General features: G+C 39.4%; 1 protein-coding gene across 15 annotated transcripts in view; it reads right to left on the reverse strand.

The window, feature by feature from the left end:
- IKZF1 (IKAROS family zinc finger 1) overlaps positions 1 to 22,625 on the reverse strand; it is a 69,092-nt gene that overhangs the window by 1,841 nt on the left and 44,626 nt on the right. For 10 of the 15 annotated variants that reach the window (XM_032999349.2, XM_042797969.1, XM_042797975.1 and 7 more), the window contains 5 exons: positions 19,017 to 19,076; positions 16,648 to 16,908; positions 10,747 to 10,914; positions 8,636 to 8,761; positions 4,115 to 4,249 (listed from right to left, as the gene is read on the reverse strand). In XM_032999349.2, the coding sequence (XP_032855240.1) occupies positions 4,115 to 4,249; positions 8,636 to 8,761; positions 10,747 to 10,914; positions 16,648 to 16,908; positions 19,017 to 19,076 (750 nt within the window). The remainder of the gene's footprint in view (positions 1 to 4,114; positions 4,250 to 8,635; positions 8,762 to 10,746; positions 10,915 to 16,647; positions 16,909 to 19,016; positions 19,077 to 22,625) is intronic. The other 5 variants (XM_042797972.1, XM_042797977.1, XM_042797973.1 and 2 more) reach the window with 5 other exon arrangements.

Consider the following 22,625-nt stretch of genomic DNA (forward strand, 5'->3'; position numbering starts at 1 on the left):
CCTGAGGTACTGATAGCTCTCTAATATAGCTGGTCAGAGAAATGTTTGGTTGATGTGTTTTTTGTTTGTTTTTTTTTTTTTTTTTTTTAACCTGCGAAATAATTTGAGGTCTTTGGAAAAGCAAATGGATGAAAACAGATTCTGGAAATAATTATATGGAGTTTCATGGGAGCTACAGATCGAGTGCTTCATCCTCTCTTTCTCCTTTCTAACTGGATTCCCTCAGCTGCCTCCTACAGTGAGCTGAGGCACGCCTCTGTGGTTAGTGACGACAGTGTACCAGCACAGTTACGGTGAGCCTGGCCTTCATGCTTCAGAGCATGAAGCACATTATGAGCATTTTTCCCTAAAATATTACAATTTTAGACTGGAAATTGTATTTTTTAGTTTTAGACCTTCAGTTTCTTACAAATAAACCACATCAGCAATGTGGTCATATGTCATTTTGGAGAAAAATTAACAAAAAATTACCTTTTCCTATTGTCGCCTCCCCCCTTATTTTTGAAAAAGCAATATTAGACCCATTACTGGAAGCTACTCATGTTCCTAGAAATTTTGTGTCAAAAAGTTATCATCTGCAGGAGCAGCCAAGAAACATGGAAAAAATTTAAGTGCATTTGTAGTTGGAATATATTTTTCCTATGAGGTAAAAAGAGCAAGATTACTTGCTACTTGTAACTTTGACTCTGATTTGGGATGCCAAAAGTAAGGGGGGGGACTCTTTAATTTTTTAAAAATCAGACTGCACTCATGTATCTCTAGCTGGATAGCTTAGTATTGAATGCTGAGTTTCACTACAATTTCTCAAAATTCCTGGACAGATAGGACTAAGCAAAACACAGAAAGTAAAAGTTAGGAGTGGGAGAAACTATTTAAATGCACAGATGCTGATTTTATGAACCTGAGCAGTCTTCTCAAACAGTGTAAACCATCAACATTATTATCAGTCCCCTAATAAATCTGTGTAAATGCAAAGGGGTAAAAAATTCCCACAGGTTCCTAGGGACTATAAATAACACATGGTTTACAGTCCAGATGGATTTTCTAGGTCTGCAGATCTCGTGAAATTCATTGAAAGCCACAAACATCTCTGTGAGGTGCTGTTACCATTTCCTAATCAACATGACATTTGCTGGTAGGCCTTGGAAAGTCCTAATTTGTCTAAAAAAAAATGCTAATAAGAGCATGGAAATTTTACCAGAAGATCTGCAAATTAATTTATCAGCAATTTCCCACCCAGCTTCTACCCAAATTGACTATTCAAAGTCAGTGAAGAGCCCAGAAAACTTCTAGCACGACGCTATTGCAATGCCGGGGCTAAGGTGTGAGAAAGTCCTGCTGTCTATGTTTCCTGCAGTATATGGTTGCATACTAGCTTGTCCATGCTCTGCAAGCAGAGAAAGAAACACTCTGAGCATTGCCTAAGTTCCTACAAGGGATGTAGGGTACAGACACCTTCTAGCTGTGCTGCACAAGTTTCTATTGCCTCTTGTTTCCTTTCCCTATTATTCTGCCAATTCAGGCACCCCTCTAACTGGGTGCATTCCCTTTTCTTCCAGGTTTACCCTTTCTTAATGCTGTAGTTTTCAGGCAGAGTTTGAAGGCTTAAGATTCAAAATCGGCGTTGTGAAAGACTCTTGAATTCAATATAGGAAAACTCTCCTAATATGAATGTATTCCCTTGACTCAAGGAGGAAAAAAATGAGGTCAAAATTGTTTATATTCCATGGGTACTGTATACCACTGAGAAGTGGGACTGGTCTTCATTACACACAAAATTTTGGGCACCCAGAAGGCATGATTTTAATAGCTGTTTCTTGGGTAGCATTTGCTTTATGTAGCATAACTGGTTGGTAGTTGGTATGAGATGATCAAGTGGTCATATGAAAAATTTGTTTCCAAGCAGAGTGTCTGAAACAGACACAAACTTGACGTAGGCAGGTATCATTTCTGTATCTGGGCAATGCAGGTAATACTTGCACTCATTAAAAATAATAGCTCATTTCTGTGGTTATTAGAGCATAAGTAAATTAAACTCCTAATGGTTTGATGCACTTCAAGCTTTGCACTGCTCAAGGTTCTGCAGCAGGTACCTAATAGTAAAAATGCACTCAGTGCATGTGGGCACTTTTTTCTTTTTTTTTTTTCTTTTTTTAAACCCTTTCTCTTTTCTTTGCTGCCTATTGTTTAAACATGTCAACGGCACCTGCAGTTTTCACTCTCTAGTTTGGATGGCCCCATTCTGCTTTCAGGTCTGGGAGCTATTCCAGTTTGGAATACAGACAGAATTTTACAAATATCTGGCTTAATTTGGTGAACATCTCACTTTTGAAAGGTAATGAATTTAGCCTTGAGAAAAAAGAGTGAAGCAGCAGTCTTTGCCTTATGTGAAGCATGTCATTTGCTCCTTCTCCCTGGAATTCAGCATGGGGATTGGGATGACATGGTAATCTACAGGAGCAATAAACATGTTTTATTACCTAAAAGCTCTCCTGACCAGCCAGCCCAACCTTGCGTTAATCAGGAATGTACCTATTACACGAAACAGCAGGTGAGGATTGGAAAGGAAAGGATTTGGGGGCATATTCTTGTCAGAAAAGTTCATCCTTTTGAAGGTTAGCAAATTTCCATAAATATCTGCTGTCAGTAGGTTGTCTTCTTTCACCGCACCCTGAATAACTAACTGACAGGAAACTCTGCCCTCCTAAAACTCGTAGTTAAACTGGCTGTCTTTACCGTTTCTCAGGGTGAAGAGAGAAAAGGAGAACGAAAAAGCTAGTCCACACCCACGGATACATTGCATATAGGATACTTACTAGTACCTTTTAAATTTTAACACTTCTGGTCTTCCTGGAGCTTTCACAGAATTAGTATTTTGCCTAATGCAATCAGTTACTAGAGTGTGTAAATGAATTAGGTTTGCCCCACATAGTCGATGTAATTTTGGTAACTACCTCTACTACAACTTTTGTCCTTTTGTAAGCATAAACATTTCTTATTCTTGACTACCTCCTGGAATTGTTGCATTTGGACTCGAAAACTGTCTTGGACTTTCATTTCAAACCTTTTGTTGCACCTCCCGACATAGTTGAGATTCCCCTTTCCTTGCCTCAGAAATACTAATTTTCCTTTCACCCTTATGGCCTCATTCAAGAACAAATATTTGGAATTTCTATCCCATAAACTGATCTTTTCTTTGCCTTGACTTTTGACTGAAGACCTTCTTAATGTGTGTTTTGTTTCAAAGACTTCAGTTTTCTCCAGTTGTCTCCTATAGAATAATATTATAAACGAATGTGCAGCAAATTATAAAGTAATCTAACTAGATAGGAGTATATGCTGTCTTCTGACCCCCAATGTTTTTATTCACTTAAGACTAACTATACATAGCTGACAAAGTATTGTGGGTCTCACTATTACAAAACTCATGTAACCACTACTCAACACAGGCTTACCAAACAGAACAATATAGGTGTAGCCTCCGTTTTTTCATTATTAAGACAAAAACTACTAGGTGAAAACGGGCATGAAGTTTTTGCATTGTTTATAAAAAGTACTCAAAGACCTTTTCCTTTATGTATTATTCTCTGGCTCGGGTTTATTTATTTCCATGATCATTTTGGTCTGTAAAAGCATATGGACTTTATGAGGGGCTCAAGAATATTACCCAGCCTATGCTCAACAATTCATAAATGCTTTCACAAACACCAATATGCCCAGATCTGGATGTCATCCAAGAAGTTAATACAGTAACCCTGGAAGTGTGGTCAAATGCTTTCCCAATAGGAAACTTCTATTCCTATCTTCAGGTTCTTAAGGCAACTTCAAGAGCCTGTGCAGATCTTGTAATGATCTGGTTTATAAGCATTAGAAAAAGACAGGAAAGAGACTTACAATCAATCTCCAGATGTGGGAAATTAAACATGCAAAAATGTATGCTGGAGAAATTTGGTTGCTTTTTTTAACCCCAACACATCGCTGTATCTGCTTCTATAGATATTGCTAATTTAGTAAAACAAGTAAAATCATAAAACAAAAGTAAAAATCTCGTGAGGTGTTTTTTGGGTTTTGTTTTGTTTAATTTTTTAGGAGACAGCAAACGTTTAACTCTTACCAACAAATTTCTGAGGCATAGAGCTCTTACGTTTGGCGACGTTACTTGCTAGTCTATCCAGCACGAGGGATCTTTCTGACCCTATCTTGCACAGGTCTTCAGCCATTTCACTCTGGTTAGTTTCCTCTTTTATGACTGAAATCAAATGACATCAGAAGGGTTAGGCACGCTTGTTCCATTTTAATGGAACTATTGTCTTCAGGTTATTGTTTCTCCACTAATGTCTTTTAGCTCCCAACCAGCTGGAAGGAGGAGCGTACCACTGCAGGCACAGGATGATTCTGACTCTTGGTAACGAAGTCCCTCACGCTGATTAATCTATGTACATGCTCATGTTTCTCTTGTTGAGGATACAAAAATGAGGTTGCAACCGCAAGGCGTCTGCCTGTATGTAATGTAATCACACAACCCCTGTTCTACAGCCACTCTGCATTTACATCCGTAAATGAGGTCCTAACATTATACGGCACACGAAGCAGTTCACCTTTTCACCCTCCCGCTGTCACCCCCCACCATCCCTCTGCACCCCTCCCAGTGGAACCACTGTATGATCGTTGCTTTTTAGCAGGAAAAATGGACAAACTTCTCAACTCCAGCAGTGGAAGATGTATTTGCAAGCTACACCAACCTTTCTCTCCACCCCCTTTTTTTCCCTAGTAAATATTTTTGTGCTTCCTTGATGCAATTTTAGACTTCAAATGACAAATTAAGTTGCTAAAGTCACACCTATAGTGGAGCACTGATTTCCACTACTCAAACATGTTTCCCAACCTCCTGCTGCTGCTGAGACACTGTAGAATTAGAAAGGAACTTAGCTGTGAGGCTCTAGGAAAGGGAGACTATTTCACTACATTTTATCTCAGTATTTTCTTGCAGAAACAGAAGGGATGTATGAAAATGCAGTATAAACAATGACTGTGAAAAATATATGGAAAAGTGTTTCTGATTTCCAACATCTAAAGGAAAGGTTATAGGCAGTGAGATTACAGCACAACTGGTTTTTATTATTTATTTTATTTTTTGTTAATTATTATTCTGTCAAGGGGGGTTCTGAGACAGGAAAGGGATTAATTTTACTTTCACCTGCTACTAGGATATGGATATTTTTCCTGAATTTGTGAGTTGCTATTAAAGCGTGAAGCAAAAGATGATTTTTAGACTTTGATTCTGCAAGCTATTTCAGTTAGGTGCACCTGCACCACCCTGCTACATTTTGCACTCTGCGCTTGCTGCGAATTTGTTTTATCACTGGATTTACTGGTTCACAGAATCCATTACTCTGGTACCTGGATGTTTCTCAATAGTTGAGAGCACGCTGTTCCTATGCAATGTCATTCTGGCAACATACCACTGCCATCAAAGGATGATTGTGAAAGTTTCATTGTTCCTGAAAGTTGCAAAATCAGGGTCTGGTGGATAACTGGAAGGAGCAGGTGAAGTGTCCTAGACAACAACACTGCAAAACCAAACTGGAGGGTATACAACTGGTTCTTGAGTCCCTGCTGCAGCTGCACATACTGCAGTGACAGTGACATGGAGTCTCATGGGTTTATGCCCCAGCCCCATAAGATGCTAAAGATTGTGACCAATGCAAGATATGAGCAGAATTTAGTCACGAAGGTGCAGAAAAGTAAAAGGTATTGATAGTACCTAGTCATCACTGAACAAGCACAGGCCAGCACCTTGTGCCACTACCACTTCAGGAAGAGATTTAGAGAGAATGTTCTAAAGCAGCCCGTTCAACAAGAAAACAAAAGTTTCAATTTTCAGTTAAAAGTTGAAATGACCAAGAAATATCTGTTTAGGATATAATGACATTCCACTTCTAATCAGTTCAAGAGAGTGTAAGTTACGTACTCAACTTTCAAGCTTTCAAAAATGCTATTAAAAAAACAAAGGCCAAACTGAATTAGGTACTATTTTTCAGCCTTTGCAACTGAAACCCCCTGAAATTTGCTACCAACTTGATAACTATTTTTATGTAATTTGGTGTCTGTGAAATGGAAAAAAAAAATATTTTATCTTTCCAAATGAAAATCCACAAGTGACTGAAGAATTGTAATTGACCCTTTTTAATCTTCATAAACTATTTCTTCTGTTATTTTATAAAGGCCTAATAAGACTTCAGCACACTTCCACCCAATTCAAATGCAAAACTCCAGATAATACCTCTAAGAGAACTTCACATGGACAGTGAGATTCTCATCTTCTAAAATAAGAATTTTGCCATTAAGTTCAGCAGGTTCCTAATTTCATGCTGAACCTACTTCTCTTAAAGAAAGCAAACAAAAGTTAAAATACAAATACAATCTCTTTTTCCCCGCCTTAATCCTCTTTGCTGGATCTCTCCCTTATTTAAATACTTTCTTGATTATATTTGTTAAATTTACAAGCTGATGGAAAGCTTCTGCCAATTTAGGTCCTTTCAACTGACGTTTTTTCTATGTATACTGCACAAAGTATTTTAAAAATGCTGTAAAAAGCAATCCTGTTGTAGCAAAATGTCAAATCAGAAGTACCAACTGTTTTGAGTCTGGATTTAAAAAAAAAGGGGGCCTGAATTATGTCTCTAATAGCTCCATATTGCACCCTGAAATATTATAAGAGCAGTGGTAGTATAGCTACTTGCTTTTCTAGGTAGAGTGTAGAATGCACTAAAAATCCCAGGACACTCACTCATTCTCAACTGTTTCATTGCACATTTTCATCTTTGACTTTGTAAGGGAAATAACGTAAACATTGCAAAATGTTATGTTTGCAGTGAAGTAGAATAGATTAGAATGCAAAATACTAGAAAAAACGCAGGAAAGTTTCATTTTTTAGAAACATAAAGAATTCATTTATTAACTGAGTACTAAATTTTTTAAGAGTGAAGTCTTTGGCTGGATATAAGGTCTAAACCCCAATGTTAATCTCTAATATTTTTTTTCTGTAATTTGTAAAAGCACTCCTATTATATCAAATATGCATTTATATGATATTTTCAGTGTATGCAAGTAATTCTTCCAAAGCATTCATGAATTTCCCAAGTTTCCACCCCACTCGGATATTAGGTAGTCAGTCCTCAGCTAGCGTAAACTCTTCTGTCATGACTTGCTATAAACATGTATTATTTCTTACTAAAGTTTATGATTCCTGACTCCAGTTTCATCTGGATATTTTTGATTACTAAGACTTTAGTAGTAGTTCAGCTACTCATTCACACAGCTTTTCACGTTCTGCATGCAGGCATTCAAATCCATGTGCCAGACACTGAAAATTCAAATCCCAAGACAGTATTTACTTCTAAATCCTATCACCTCTTTGAGGAATAAGTATTGCTGCCTACTGTATATTACACTGAGCTTTTCTATTTATTTATTCTCCAGCCTCTCAATAAAATTAGAAGGGGCGTTGCTCTAACATGCTGTCTGCCAGAAGCATCTCAGCTGTATTCACTGCTATCATTATGTGCATATACTTTACATTATTTGATAGCATGTAAAAACATATTCAGGTTCTGTCCAGATATAAAATATTAAATGAAGCATCATTGCAAATAGGTCAGAGACAACCTTCCGTTTTTGTCATTTGACAAACCAAATAACATATACTGACAGGATCAAAAAGGTATGTAAGAAATGTAACTTACTGGATGGGCTTAAACTCCATCATAGAAGCTGGATCTTACATTCTCTGTCTAAATCTGTACGTGCAAGGGGATTTTGTATGTTTATTTACAGTGATCAATCCCATATAGATCTTTGGGATCTTTGCTAAAAAAAGATCCAAACCCCAATACGTGCTTGCTCTATTTCTGGGCACAGTTTTAGTTTTTATATTCTCTAAGAAATGTACTTTACCTTTATCATAAGACCAGTCTCTCAGAGAAGCACAACAGCTCACCACCTCGCCCCAGTTTTCTCTTAAAGGGGAGGTTGGGAAGAAGGCTGTCAACAAATTATTAGCCTTTCTGGACTGTCTCAGTCAAACTGGTTAAATTAAATGCCTCTGGCTTCACATCCTCTTGCTTGGAAGAGTGAGATGAAAGACAGATGGCTCATCCCTGTTAGACGAGTTGGTCCCAGTGGTCGAGTAAGCCCCTTAAGCTGTGCCTGGGAAGGAAGGAGATGTGCAATGCAGAAGATTCTGCAGCCCTACTCAGAACACCGATATAAAGTCTTTATTAAGAATACATCCACAAGAGTACTACAATATTGGATTCCAAGCAAAAGGGAAAAGTGGTGAGATGGTGCAGTCATACTGTCTTGAGATGGTGAGCTGACATCTTCCGGGTCTTGCAAGTATTTTATTACATGCCTGAGTTTCACTCTGGCTTTTTGTTTGAGCTAAATAAAAGGAGACAACAGCCAAATACTTATCAAATATAGACTAAATCCAGATGCGATATCATACATATGGGTTGTGTGTGTGCCTCCCCAGTGCAAAAGATGCCACAAAATGGTACTACTGTTCCTTTGCACTCCTTTTTCTGCATACATGACAGGACAGTGGTAATCCCCAAATGGACACATTTGTTACCTGAATAAAGGCTGCTGGAGATATTCATGGTTTGCAGGTAGTTATGACAGCGTTCTTTATGTTCTTCCAAAGAGCTGCGCTGCTTATAGCTGCGACCGCAGTAGCCACACTTATGGGGTTTGCCAACTGGAGAAAACACGATTAATTGAGAGATTCAGATGAGGCATTCAACAGCATATTAATAGTGGTAAGAACAGCAGGAAAAAAGCCCACCCCAAAAGTAAACCCATGCTGTGGTGAACTGAAGAAAGATTTTGTGAATTAAAAAAAAATAAAAATCTAATGGAAAACTAGTTGTATATCTTTACATCAACAGGCCAATTCTGTGGGTGCTGCAAACTGATTTCAGATGACTCATATCAGATAAGGAATGTGACATTAAATCTTCAAAACCGGCATTTACACAAGTTAGAAACTGAGACACCTTCAAAGGTCTGAGCATAGTTGCTTTAGTGCCTAACTCCCACAGAGACTGCCAGTGGGGGAACTGGTATTGTAGGTACAGACACCTGCCCACGGATGGATGTTGGTTCTGATGTAACCAGAACCAGCTCAACCCTTCTAGGATAACGTTAGATTTCACATGTTTTCTACTTCTGGAAATTCAAGAGATATGGCATGACAACGTTTTTTTTTTTTTTTTCTGTAATACACCAATCCAGATGTAGGTAGCTCCAGGAATTTCACAGTAACAATATGGTGTCATAGACTTCTGGACCTGAATTTTCTGTCTTAGCATGCTAAGACTGTCACCTTATAGGTGATTTCACAATTTTAGATGGTTACATAGCTTAACTTTTGAATTTTATTTACAAATTCTCAGGTAAAAATCAGACTCAGACATCCAACTTGTTTTATAATGTGTTGATGTCAATTTGTCACTTGCAGGAACAAACCGCAATCTATAGTTTATGCATTGTCCCTTTAGCTATCGAGTCCTCAGAGTTTGCCAAAAGTGCCTAGGTGTAATTTCATGTATATATGCAAAATTATGTTCAAAACTGTGCAGCCACAAAAATCAGCAACAGCAAGGGAGAGGGAGGCAAAGTAGTATTTTAAAGATGTGCTTTCCTGAATCAGGCCAGGACCGAACAGAAGTGGAGATTATGTTGGACATCTGGGACAGACAATAGGGATCTTACTATTTAATGAGTGTGCTGGAGAAGAATTTCCTTAGTTTTGTGCAGCGCAAAAATGTCACTTTGAGACCTCCCCTCTGCTACCCAGAACTTGGTCTCAGAGCCACCTTTTGCAAGTAATGTTACCAGTGTAATTTCCAGCAATGTGATTTGGAGGTCTCCTATCCAAATAACAATTTACATTTCCAGTTTAGCTTGGGAAACTAGATGAGACAACACTCTGCTTTTAAAGGCAGTTTAAAGGTGCTAAATTGGTTTTGCTTCACAGAAACTATGTTACTATGGCTTCTGTCAAACAATGAGAGGTTTGTGGTAATGGGAAAGTGCAGCTCTTCAAAAATATTTGTTCAGCTCTCCATATTACTGTTGAGACAAAAAACTGAAGAACTCTAGCAGAGTCCTGTTTTTTGGAAGATTATTATCTTTCTCTCTCCCACCCTCTCCCTCCTCACCATCCTTTCAAAGTGCTTGTAATAACAAGGTGCAACAAAAAACTGCTGCTAAATGCTGTAGGTGGTATTCACTCCTTAGGTCGAGAATGACTATAAGAACGGAGGTTTTTGAGACTTTGTGACTTAAAACCTACTGTTTAGGCCTTATATTGTCTCCGTATGTGGATAAATGCCACCAAACTCTAAAATACTCATCAGCTTTAATTCATGCTCGTAGTTCTATGAAATGGATTACTCACATGAGGCTCGTAAGATGAAACCCTACTAGAGAAACTTTTAATCAGACAAGAAGTATGGGAAAAAACCCAGTTCTTTTGGTGAAGGATCGCGAGCGTGAGATGTGTTTAGTCATTCCTTTGCTGCTAAGACATGGTGGCCAGCTCACAGCTTGGTTAACCCCAAGACGGGGCTACTCGCCTCCCGAGGGTGGGACCTCTCAGGCTTGGTGGCCACGAGTGCCCCCGTCCCCTCGACAGGTGCAGTGACGAGCGTCCCTGGACACTCCCGCACTTCCACTTACCTGAGTGCGTCCTCAGGTGTCCCGTGAGGGCATCCCTGCGGCGGCAGGCGTAGTTACACAGGTGGCACTTGAAGGGCTTTTCACCCGAGTGCAACTTTATGTGGCGCAGAAGGTTGCCCTTCTGTGTAAAGGAGGCTCCACACTGATTGCACTGGAAAGGGCGTTCTCCTACGGGGAGAAGGAGAAAATATGTGAGAACAAAAAATCTTACGTGGTAACAAGAGGAAGATTTCAGTGAGAAAGTTGTTTTCTCACTGCTGCTCTGTGACTTCCACCGGCTGCAGGTTTGATATAACATGAGGCTTTCAGACTAAACCTGCCAGTTTCTTAATGCTTCACTGGCTGGGTCAATTTGATCTGAAAATCTAATTTTTTTTTTCTAAATCAGAATGGCACATCACAATGCAAATTCAAACTCATTTAAATAAAGTGACTGCAACATTTTGTGTTGAAGAGCCACTCTTCCTGATCAGCAGTTTTGGAATAAACCAATATCCAATTTTGCATGTTGTGGCATTTGGTGGGGTTTTTAATGTGGCTTTTTTCAAAGGGTCTTTAAAATATGCCACTGAAGCAGCAAAATAAAAAGGAAACTCATTAAAAATGCATTTCAGGATCACAAGTTCATTTCAGCGTTACATTCTTATATTTAAATGAAAGGCACTTCATTATAACAGTTATAATAACTTCTTTTCATTTACATTTTCCCTGTATTTTCCCTTTCAATTTCTTCTCCATTACCTGTCTGTCCCTAAGCAGCCAAATCAGGAAAGAGACAGAGAAAGAGAGAGAAAGAGAGAGAGTAAAATCACATAAGTTAAGACAGTGCAAAGGAAGCCCTGTACTTCCATGCCAAAGTCCCAGCCCTTCTCTGGGTAAGGTATGAACAGAGGAGCTGCACAAATGGGCTCTGCTGGTCTACACTTTGGGCAGACACAAGGAAAAACTTGAAGAGACACAACCTTGATTTGTCAAAACTGTTAGCAAGGAAGCAAATCAACTAGCCTTGGCAAAATTTAATATGGCTGTTGTTTGCTTTTTAGGGCTGTTAAAAACCAATATGCTCATTTATTTGCCTAGCTTTTAAAAATTTCAGTTAGATGAGGCCTTTTCTTAACTCAGTGGGAAATAAAATATGTTTCCAGTTGTACCAGATAGGAGTAAAGGAAAATTCATACATGAGAGGACTCCATCAGCGGCAACCGCTCCTGCATGCCTGTTTCTCCATAGCCCTCAACTAAGTCAAACCAGCCTTTGAAACTCATTTGCTGAATTCTGTTTCTCTTAGGCATAATCTGCTACAGTAATGATAGTGCATTGACAATATTAGAAACAGTCCAGAGATGTCCTGTTCTTAGTTTTGATTTTCTTAATCTAACAATAATACTGAATTTGAAATTTTAGTGCCGAAGTTAAAATACAAAAAATATAAATACAAGTTAAACAATTTATTTCTTTTTCTCACTTAACCATCATGTATTATTTTGCACAACTAAGACCAACTTGTATGTCCATACGTGTGCATATATGTGCAGCATTATAATTTTTGACTTTTGGGTAATGTAGTAGAACAGCTGAAAATCAATTAGACAGCAGCACAGTCCCAACCCAAAAATCTGCAAACTCAATCATCAGGGCTGGCAGCTTTAGCATTCAGTAAACAGTAACATGAATCTACTTTATGGCAAGATATTTTCATCGGTCAAACAGCCTCAAGCAGGACAGCATAGTCCCTGTCAAGGCAAATGAGCTCACTTTCTTTGTTCATCAAGTAGGTGTATTCATCTAAACTATATCTGTAGCTGGTTCAACTGGGGTGGCCCACAAAACTGCCAGCATCAGCCTTACAGGATTTTGCAATGTACTTCATAAGCCACGCACTGTAGTTGCTAGGGGAAAAAGAAAATGGGTAGGAGTCTGTCTGCTTTACCCTTAATCTTTGGGGCAGTTACTCAGCGTGGAAGGTATTTTTCAGAAATGGACTGAAACAGGAATGAAGAAGTCAGTCTGTCGTGGGGGACCCAAATTCGGAAGAAATGGTTAATTCTTACTAAACAGCTTTTTTAGCCGTAATTTCCGTTATTTTTACTCAGAGAAGCTAAGAGGAGAAAACAGGGATTGTAAAAGTACTCCAGGAATGAAATGTAATGCAAAGTAAGAATGAAATGTCTCTCCAGCCTACAGCTCTCACAATTACAGGGTGAAATCTCGCACTGGATGGAGAAGACAGATGGATGGAGCACTTCAGATGAGACTGCTGCATACCAAATATTTCTACAAAGCTTACAGTGGTATCAAATTTAAGGGAACCTGCTGTACAAGGGAAACATGACCACTGAAAGACCCTGAAACTACACGTAGCTTGGCCGGCCCTTGGTCATCCATGCTGCAACTACCAGGGTGGGGAATGCCTGCCTTGTGACCCCAGCAAAGCTCCCAGCTCTGCTAGGATGGAGGCGGTCGCTGATGGAAGGTTGCTCAGTGTGGTGCTATCCCCCAAAAATGGGAAAGGGACAGGAGGGAAAGTAAAAATACATAATGCAACTTTTGTTTAAACAGTCAGATTTGTGTGTTATTTTCCTGCCAGTTCTGAACAGCACATGTCTATCCTGGGCGGATTTCACTGCATGTTGTGTAGCTGTGGACAGCTATAGGCCCAGGAGCAAAAGCTGCAATGGGACCTTGAACTGAATCAACCACCACTGCAGTGAATTGCAAGCCTTAGTGGGAGCATGGGCCCTGGACTACTTATTCTGTGAAAAATATTTATCATCCTAATTGAAATCTTTCTTATTTCTTTAACAATATAATGACAAAATCAGCTAATACTCAGATATGTGCATAGCTCCATAGCTCTTTTTTTTTTTTTTTTTTTTTTTCAATTGTTGTTCTTCAATGGGCATTAGTTTTCTAAATAAATTTGAGACATCCAGACCCCACTAACAAGACATAAGTGAACTAACTGGTGACTCAAGTTAAAGAAATGTACATATAAGGGGGGGAATATATATACCTATGCACACAGACATGTATATGCACATATATACAAGCACACACATATATGCACACTGAGCAAGTGAACCCTGAATCTATATCATGAGGTCTCAGCACCAGGGAGCAGGAGGAGGGGTTTCTCTCTCATTTCTAGATCTCACTTTTCCTAAACAACAAGCAAGACAGTGGCAAGATGGAGAAAATCAATATACTGAAAGCCCTGAGGCTATACTGAGGAAGGAGAGTGAGGAGAGTTGGGCATCTGTGAGCAAGATTTGCTCCGCAAATGGGAGCAACAGGTGAGGCGGTAGGAAGCAGTCAGTGCTGTACAGCTGCTTGCAGACAGGAGGGGGCAGAAATACCAGGTGCTGCTCTGCATATCTGCACTTGGCAGGTGTATTCATTAAAAGTAATTATGGCTTTTATCAGGTCAGGCAGTCATTTTATTTTGGCACTTTAGTGTGCTAGAGTTTTGTTCACTTATCAAATATTTATTTAAGGAAACCTCACTGCATATGCAGGTTTTACATGAATTAGCAGCAAAGTAATTCATTTGTGAGGCTTATTCCTTCACTGGGTATGTATTGAAATGGGCTTCAGCGTAGTCAGTTAAATGTCTGTAATAGTATATCCCATTTCTACTTTAATTTTCATAGCGCAGCTGAAAGGAAAAGCAGTCACCACTGTTTCCCCATGACGTCCCTTTAATTTAAACTACCAGCTCTGAGCCTCCATTCCCTTGCCAGCCCAGGAAAAACCACCTGAGCTCGACCGAAGAGGCTGCTCAGGAGAGGAGCTAAAGGTGAGGCAGGAAGGAAAGCAAAGGCTCGCTTTCCATGGAAGGACGCAGGGGCACAACTTCACACCCTTTAGTTTTATTATTAAGTGTAAAAGAAGGGGGTCCTGCTGAGCAAAGTGCTGATTGTGGGGGGGTGCTTCCACTGTAGGTTTTAACTGCATTCCCTGATTAAAAGCAGGGTCCTGTTGGCAAGGGGCGCGCTCTGCGTAGGGCGGAGAGGGGTCGGCATGACTGCCCTCGTGGTGGCACCCCATGAGCCCCTCTGCCAGGCGGGATTTTGGGCAGCTGGAGACCTGGGCCAGGGAAACCGGCGGGGCGTCCCCCGGGGACGCTGCCACAGGGAATGGGTGGCCCAGCTCACCCTCGGGGACTCGGCCGCTGGGTACCAACCAGTGCACGGAAATAAAGGCAGCTCTGCCTGCCACCTCCCTAAAATCAGGTACGTCCCCACACAGGCCACTTAGCCCCGGTGAAAACGCTGCCTCAGGGACCCGAAACAGCTCCTCCGAAGCAGTCACAGCGTACTTCTAATAGAACGGCAGCCTCCTAAAACAAGCCAGACTTCTACATCTAAATGCATTTTAAGTTGGAACGTTTTATTTCAACTACTACAGTATCCTCTTCAAGCCCATGGGCCTGTTTAAAAGGCCTCATGTCCAAGTCATTTTCCACATACATTTTATCAACTTTTAAAGGATCACATTAACATTCAATTAGAAAAAAAAACCCAAAGAAATAATCAACTAACAAACACTTTGTTATATATAGGAAGGAGGCTGCAGCCTCTCTTCTGAGAACTAGTTATGGTTTTTCCAATAAAGATAATCATGTGCTTTTCCCTGACAGCAGGATTTATCCTATTGAATTGAAGAATATTTTGAAGTAGGCAATGTAACAGCATTGCTAATTATCACCAGCATTGCTTCGGAATGTGGCTAACCCATGTTATACTAACAGATCGCACCCTTCCAGAGCTCGAACAGCCACCATTACAATGACAGACATTAGCACTGGGAGGGATGGACAAACACTCAGGGCCTTTTCATGGATCCTCTCCATTAAACTCTGAAAAGACTCTCCTAATCTCACTTCTTAATAATTCTGGGGAAATCATTTAAGCATGATTGGGGGGAAGCGGAGGAAGAAAGTACCTACGTGTTCACCAGCAGAACTATTTAAGTGGAATCGAACCATTGGACAGGCCATTCTTACCTTAAAATATTTTAAAATTCCCTCATTTGAATATTCATGCAAAAATGCCAAATACTTTACTTCAGAGTAACTTGTGTAGCACAACAGTACAGTTCAGTTCTTATCCTTTGAGTACAGATGACCTTAGAGTTTAGATCAGAAGTCTAATTTTTAGGCAGTTTATATCAGGTAAGATGAGACTCACCCTGGTCTTTACTTCTTCATTTGTTTCAGTCTCTTCATTTTTTGCACTCTGAGACTATTTAGAATTAGAAAATTGAGGCAAAAAGTTTCACAGCACTGTATAATGAAAAGCCATCCCTACGGAGCACAACATCTTTACAAGTCTCTTTTAGTGTCCCAGTGGAAACCCTTTAGTCCACATTTGACCAGTGAGAATACTTGTTTTTACTTCATGAAACATTTGACATAAAATTAACCCCTTTTTTACTAAGACTGCTGGAACAGTTCCCTTAACATTTATTTTCCCAATCACTTTCATAATAGTGACCTATAATGATCTTTGTTGCATTGTTGGAAACATTAGAACCAGGTCAGTTTCAGAGTTAGCCACAAATGGGTTTTTCATCAGCAATTCTTAGAAATTTCTTAGAAATTAAACAACACTTCTTTACTTTTTTTTTTTTTTTTTTAATTTGAATTTTTCATGTAGTTTCAAACCAAACAAACTGCACAATTTCCAGCCCAATAGGTGGACTTCTATCACGAAGAAATCTCAATTCTTGTGCTGTCCGAAAAGGCATTAACAAAATAACCAAGTTCCAAATGCCCACTGATGCTACAAGAGGGAACTTATCTTACAAGAGGGAACATGTGCAAGATACAGAAAAGAAGTCTTAGTTCCTAATATGTGGCCAATTCTTGTAAACTAAAGGAAAAACTACGGCAGGCCTTACCAGTGTGGCTTCGTTTGTGAACCATGAGCACATTGGGACCGATGCAAATTATCCCACAGATATCACATTTTAGCTTTCCGTTAGGAAGTCGAATGCCTCCAACTCCTGACATAGCCTTGCTGCCTGGGCCATTGTGTGAGCCATTCATTTTCTCTCCCGAGGTATCAAGCATTCGTAAATCCTCCGCACATTCTTCCCCATTCATTTCACAGGCACGCCCATTCTCTTCATCACTCTGAGTCTCTATTTTAATATTACCGGCTGAAAAAAACAATACAGGATGCCACTCAGTTTTGTTACAGAATAAATATGGTGGCAAAGAAACAATCACATCAAAGGAGATAACTTCTAGACAGCATGTACGACATACCTAAATAACAAAAGCTACAAACACGACTACATTTCTATGGGCAATGTGATGAGTTTGTAACACATAGAGCAATGAACAGTGAATATCAGTAAGACAAATACAAGGCATCTAGGGAGATGAGAACCCAAACAACATTACAAGTCTGTTCCTATGTCACTTTGAGATTTTTGCATTTGTAACATTCATTTTGACAATTCAGGCTAATTGGAATGAAACTTAAAAAGAATCCACAAGGATTTGTCCAAAACAATTGTGAAAGTAACTAACTCACTCGTCAAATACAATGGATGAAAATGAACTGAAAATGCAACATTCTCCACTTGTCAGGAAGATCCTAAGGGTTGTACTGAATTCAGATATTTGGTTTGCATTTCTATGGGGTAAGCAAGCACAATGGGAAAGTAAAAAGTACAAGCACTGATAAAGAAACCAGGGTAGGGAAGGACAGAAAGAAAAATTTAAGAGCAAGAACTAGCATTATAGGAAATTATAGGAGTGATAATTGTGTTTTTAGGACAGCAGGATCACTAAGAGGAGAGGATCTCTACAGCCCTGAGCTGCTATTAAAAAACAGTCAAATCAACAAGGGTGGGTGGGAGAACTGTTTTGACTTTATTGGATAAGTCCTCTGTGTTATAATCCCATAGGTGACAATTGCTTGCAGCTAGAGGAAGAACCGAGGTGTAAATTTGGCACAGCCTCATAACATGTGATAACACATAGGTTGGTAAATTTGATCTGATACGAACACAGGAAATATAAACATTATGGGAAAGGGCCAAGATTCAGATCAGTTACAACAGTATTCATTCCTCGTCTCTCTACAGGACTGTATGATGTTTTATTTAGAATAAATCACCTTTTCAGTTATTTCCCTCTTTTCTAATCTGACGATTTTGGTGAAAAAATAGTTCTTCATTAGGGTAAAAAAGACCATTTTATTGCCCCAAATCTTACTTTCCTTTCAGTGAAAAACCTCTTCCTTCACCCCACCCCAAAAAAGAGAGCACTCACTTTAGTGGCTAGCTGAGTACGAGGGGTCTGTTTCACCCAATAAAGACCAGGTCTTTTCCTTTTGGGGAACAGTAGTTTCATGGTAGCCTTATTCAGATGCGGTGGTGCAGCAATGACATAATTAAGCTATGTGCAATAATTATCTTAAGAGATGAAAGACCTTGACATTCCTTTGAAAATTAATGATTTGACAAATTCTTCTCTGCTCCACCCTGCAAACACCCAGGTGTCCCAGAAGGATTGTGTGGATGTGACTGACAAGAGTATCTGACTCAAAATCCTACTGGGAAACATGCTGAGTGTAAAGGTGCCCACATTTCAGAACACTTTTTGACTGGACACCTTTTATAAAGTCTACCAATCTAGTCATTTTAATGATTTTTTAACATATTGCGTTTTTAACAGAAATCATATGCAAGACAGAATGAGTGTAAAGCATAAACAGTGGTATTTTCTTTAAAATGTATGCCCTAAAAGGAGGAATAATTCAGAGATATGGAAAAAAAAACCCATAATCAATGACCAAACAGTGATTTACAAAGATGGTATGACTGGCTAAACAGAAGTGATCTACACTTTTCTGCAAATTTAGTGGACTACAATCCCTACTGCTGTTTTCACCAGGGCAATTGGAAGCAATAGGATTATTTGGCTTGAGCATATGACAGATTTTCCATAATTTATAAACCATTTTTTTTCTCTTAATTATAAGAATAATAATTTGAATGTAAATATAATTACACATAACAATTACAGGCTCCTTGCCTGCTAGGGATTTGGAGAAGGTGGCTTTTGAAGTAGGCTTTATGTTAAGTTAAAACAAAATACATGTGAATGAAGCAAAAAGATCAGACTCCTTAAGACAATTGGTAGCATATGCAGACAAATGTACATTACTCAGAAGTGCAATGAGACAATCAAAAATCATAAAAGTAGGAACTAGATGGAAATACTCTGTAGTGAGCTGAGTTTGCAGTATACTTACGGGAAAAAGATTTGGGAATTATTGCATGAAAGTCCCTAAAGCCTTCTGCACCGTATGCAGCTGCAATAAAGAAGGCAAACAGGATGCTGGTTTGTGGAACTGCTATCAGTAAATGTAAAATAAGATGGCATTATTGCTATAGGAGAAATACCTAGGAGAAAGACAGAACTATCATCACAGAAGCAACACAAGCAATTTAGGATGAAGCATGAACAGCAGCAGGACAGTTAGTTGGCAGGGGAATCCTGATGTGCCCACAACAATTCCCATTTGTAAAAATGCCCTTTTCTTCCAAAGCGTCCAACAAGTTTAATCATGTTTTCTAAATGCATAACCTCTCTTGGGTATTCCCCTTGCTCTCGCATTAACTCCTGCTGAAGTCAAGAGGAACTTCTGCTAAAGTGTCTGGAAAGGGTCAATGGGAACAGAGCACCTCAGAGCCTTCTCCCACCCCCAGAGAAACCGCAGGCCCCTACAGTGCACGCTTCCTCTCAGGATTTGTGTTTTGTCAATGTGCCCTCTTTGTGCACTGGAGATCTCTTCTTTATATGTCCTTGTTTCTAATCACTGCAGCTATAAAAAGTGAAATTGCATTGTTTTCTTCTCACACCTGCTGGTCTTATGCAATGGAAGAAGAGGGAGTTCAATTTTATATATATATATATATATATAAAAAAATTCATATATATATATATAAACATATAAATATATATATATGTAACTGTCTGTATTGACATAATTTTTGTTTATATTTCTAAGGCTTGTCCTCACAATGTGTCTACCCAAAAGTAGCTGCACAAACACACTATACCCTGCATATTATGAACAGCCACGGGCAAATTAACATGCCATGGGGCACGCTGACACAAGTAATGATGGAGTTCACTACTTGACATAAGCAATGATAGGGATATTGATCCAGTCAGTCTTCACTTAAAGCTCTCCACAGCTAAGGCCCTGGGCTGCCGAGCAGTGCTGCTCAGTGCATGTCCCCTCGCAGACGAGGCCGAACATTCGGGGTGCCCTCACAAGCGTGCCCATTCTGCAGCCCAGCTCACGGCAGGAGCTCGGTTCAAGCGCGGAGCTCGCTTTGCCAGTGAGAGATGATGGATGGTGAGGCCACCCACCACGCCCTGGGTCCTGACAGAGATTTTATAGGTCTAACGAACAAACAAAATCTCTTACTATTCAAGCGAAGCAATTTTTGCAAACCTGTTTTCCAAAGGAAATCTAGTGAAAAAAGCCCCACTGATGTAGGAGACACAACAGGAGAAATACCTCCGGTAGAAATACTAAGGATTTTTATTAAATCTGAATGAGAAATGGGAAGGCAGGCTATACAATTCTTTTTCTAGAGACAGACTGAAAATAAAAATCAACAGTGTTTTCTATTTCCTTTGTGAGACAGGTTCCTGTCCCTCCCTTGATACAGTGGGGTACAGTCTAGGAGCACTGATAATGTGACAAAAACCTGGGAATAAGACTTTTCAGATGCAATGATCAAGAACGTACTCAGCATTTGTACAGGTTTCTCTAACAGTTACAATGCAGTCTTTGTAGAAATAATTTATGTGCACATCCATGTCTATGTACACATACATGCAGACATTAATTAGCTTTACAATAATTCATGGGAGTAATTTCTCATTGGCTCTTCTAACACCATTAAGATACTACTCATTAATTAATTTACTTCAGTTTGGTTGGAGATGACCTTAAGAGGCTCTGTATTTTACTGTCTTTGTACACATTATTGCAATTCAGGGGAATTTAATCCAAACCATTTTTTTTTGTGTGTGTGCAAGGAGTGTGGAGTGCACCAGTGTCACTGAACTGACAGCTCTCCCCTGGTCCCTTTTTACCTACCCAGAGTGTGGAAAAGTTAACCAAAAGCAGGGCACTGGGTGGGTGTCCTGTGGTCTCTGATGTTGACTGGGATTTTCTGAAGAGCATGTGAAATTTATGTTACAAAGACTGTTATGTATTCTATGGTTAAAGGTGGTTTATGCAAGTCTTTGAAAAAAAAAAAAAAAAAAGAATTGACATGTCAAAGGGGAAAGGGGTGATGATATGATTTATCACTGAAGAGCAGTGTAGCTGGCTCACTGTGGGACTTGGGCTGGGACAGTCAGGAAGGCAGGATGGAGGACGAGGTGACAGTCACACTTCCCTCGAAAGAGTTGAGCAATGTGGAGAGGGAAGGGAGGCATTCTGCAATGAGCAAAAGAGTTGGTAGTGGGAAGAAATGAGAAACCAAATGGAACTCCTGGGAAAGAGGATGTGGAGGATGGCTTTTAAAGGACAGAGAAATAGGCAGTTGTCAAAAAAGGCATGTGAAGAACTAGTAATTTCTTTTCAATGCATGGGCAAGTTACCTTCTCTTATAGCTATGGGACTCCCTCACAGATGTAAAATCCTTTAGGTTTTGTGAGACTTTGGCACCAGTGCAGGTTTAAGTACCTGGGCCAAAACCCCCTTTGGAAGGGGGAATTCACCTCCCAAGTCATATTCTTCTCTGCTGGGAATTTCAAAGAAGAAGAAAGAGTAAGTCCTGGCTATCAAAGGAATTTAAAAAATAACAGAGAAAGATAAATCACACTGAAGCTTCTGGAGCATTTTAAAAATAGAGTTCTCTAGCTCCCTTTGTTTTTTAATGGGATTTGAGCATCTTTAGAGCTCTTATCCCACTAGGTACTTAACTGTGTCTTGTGGCATATACCTGCCTTTAAGAAGTTATCCTTTAGCCTTTGTAAATAACCACGATAATCTGATTTTTGGTCCATGCAATATCTTGCTTGCACTTTGTAGCCAACAGTGAAGAAAAGCCCTCTCGTCAAGTTGCTTCAAATAATTTGGGTGCATGTAATTTTTTGTTTGAATGGCTCATTTGTTATTCCAAGTCAGAAGTATTCTGTTGATGTTAGTTGGTGTTTAAATGGTAAAATGCAACAATATTTGTTCATGAAGGCATCATAACTATTCAAGCAGCAGACAGATGAAGCTGCAATAATACCTGGATGATTTGAACAGCGGATTAGCACGGTTATGGTGAGGAGTATAAAACTTTTAACACCATCCTTTCTAAGAAATTATAGAAAATGTTGCTAAAAAGGCAGAATAAGATGAAAAAAAAGCCTATTAGGCCAAAATAAACCACCTCAGCGTGCCAACACGTGTCAACAAAAGCAGCCAGGACCTATTCCTGCTTACAAAAGTGCAAAAACCAGAAAACAGAATACTGCTAGCAATTCCACCTGTTATTTCTGATATAAGACATAACAGCTATTCTGTTTTGTTACAGTGTACCAAATTCTACCACTTGGCTATGACCTGAAATCTAAACCTTTTTCTTTTTACATCATGGTCATTTACTGTGGCATCTGCTCTGTTCTTACCACATAAAAGCACTGCAGGTGGAGGATGCCATTCTCACATATGTAAGGCACACAAGTTTGTCCACAGAAGGAGTCAGTAGTCAGTGGCTAGACTTGACAACAACAAAGACCAATTCTTTAACTTAAATTATGTTTCCATTAAGAGTATCTTTCCCTTATGAGCTTCTGAAGCGACATGAAGAATCATGTAGTTGCAAAAAAGGCCAACAAAAGG

Source organism: Tyto alba, unplaced genomic scaffold (genome assembly GCF_018691265.1).
Source record: "Tyto alba isolate M040663 unplaced genomic scaffold, T.alba_DEE_v4.0 Super-Scaffold_27, whole genome shotgun sequence".
NCBI classification, from domain to species: domain Eukaryota; kingdom Metazoa; phylum Chordata; class Aves; order Strigiformes; family Tytonidae; genus Tyto; species Tyto alba.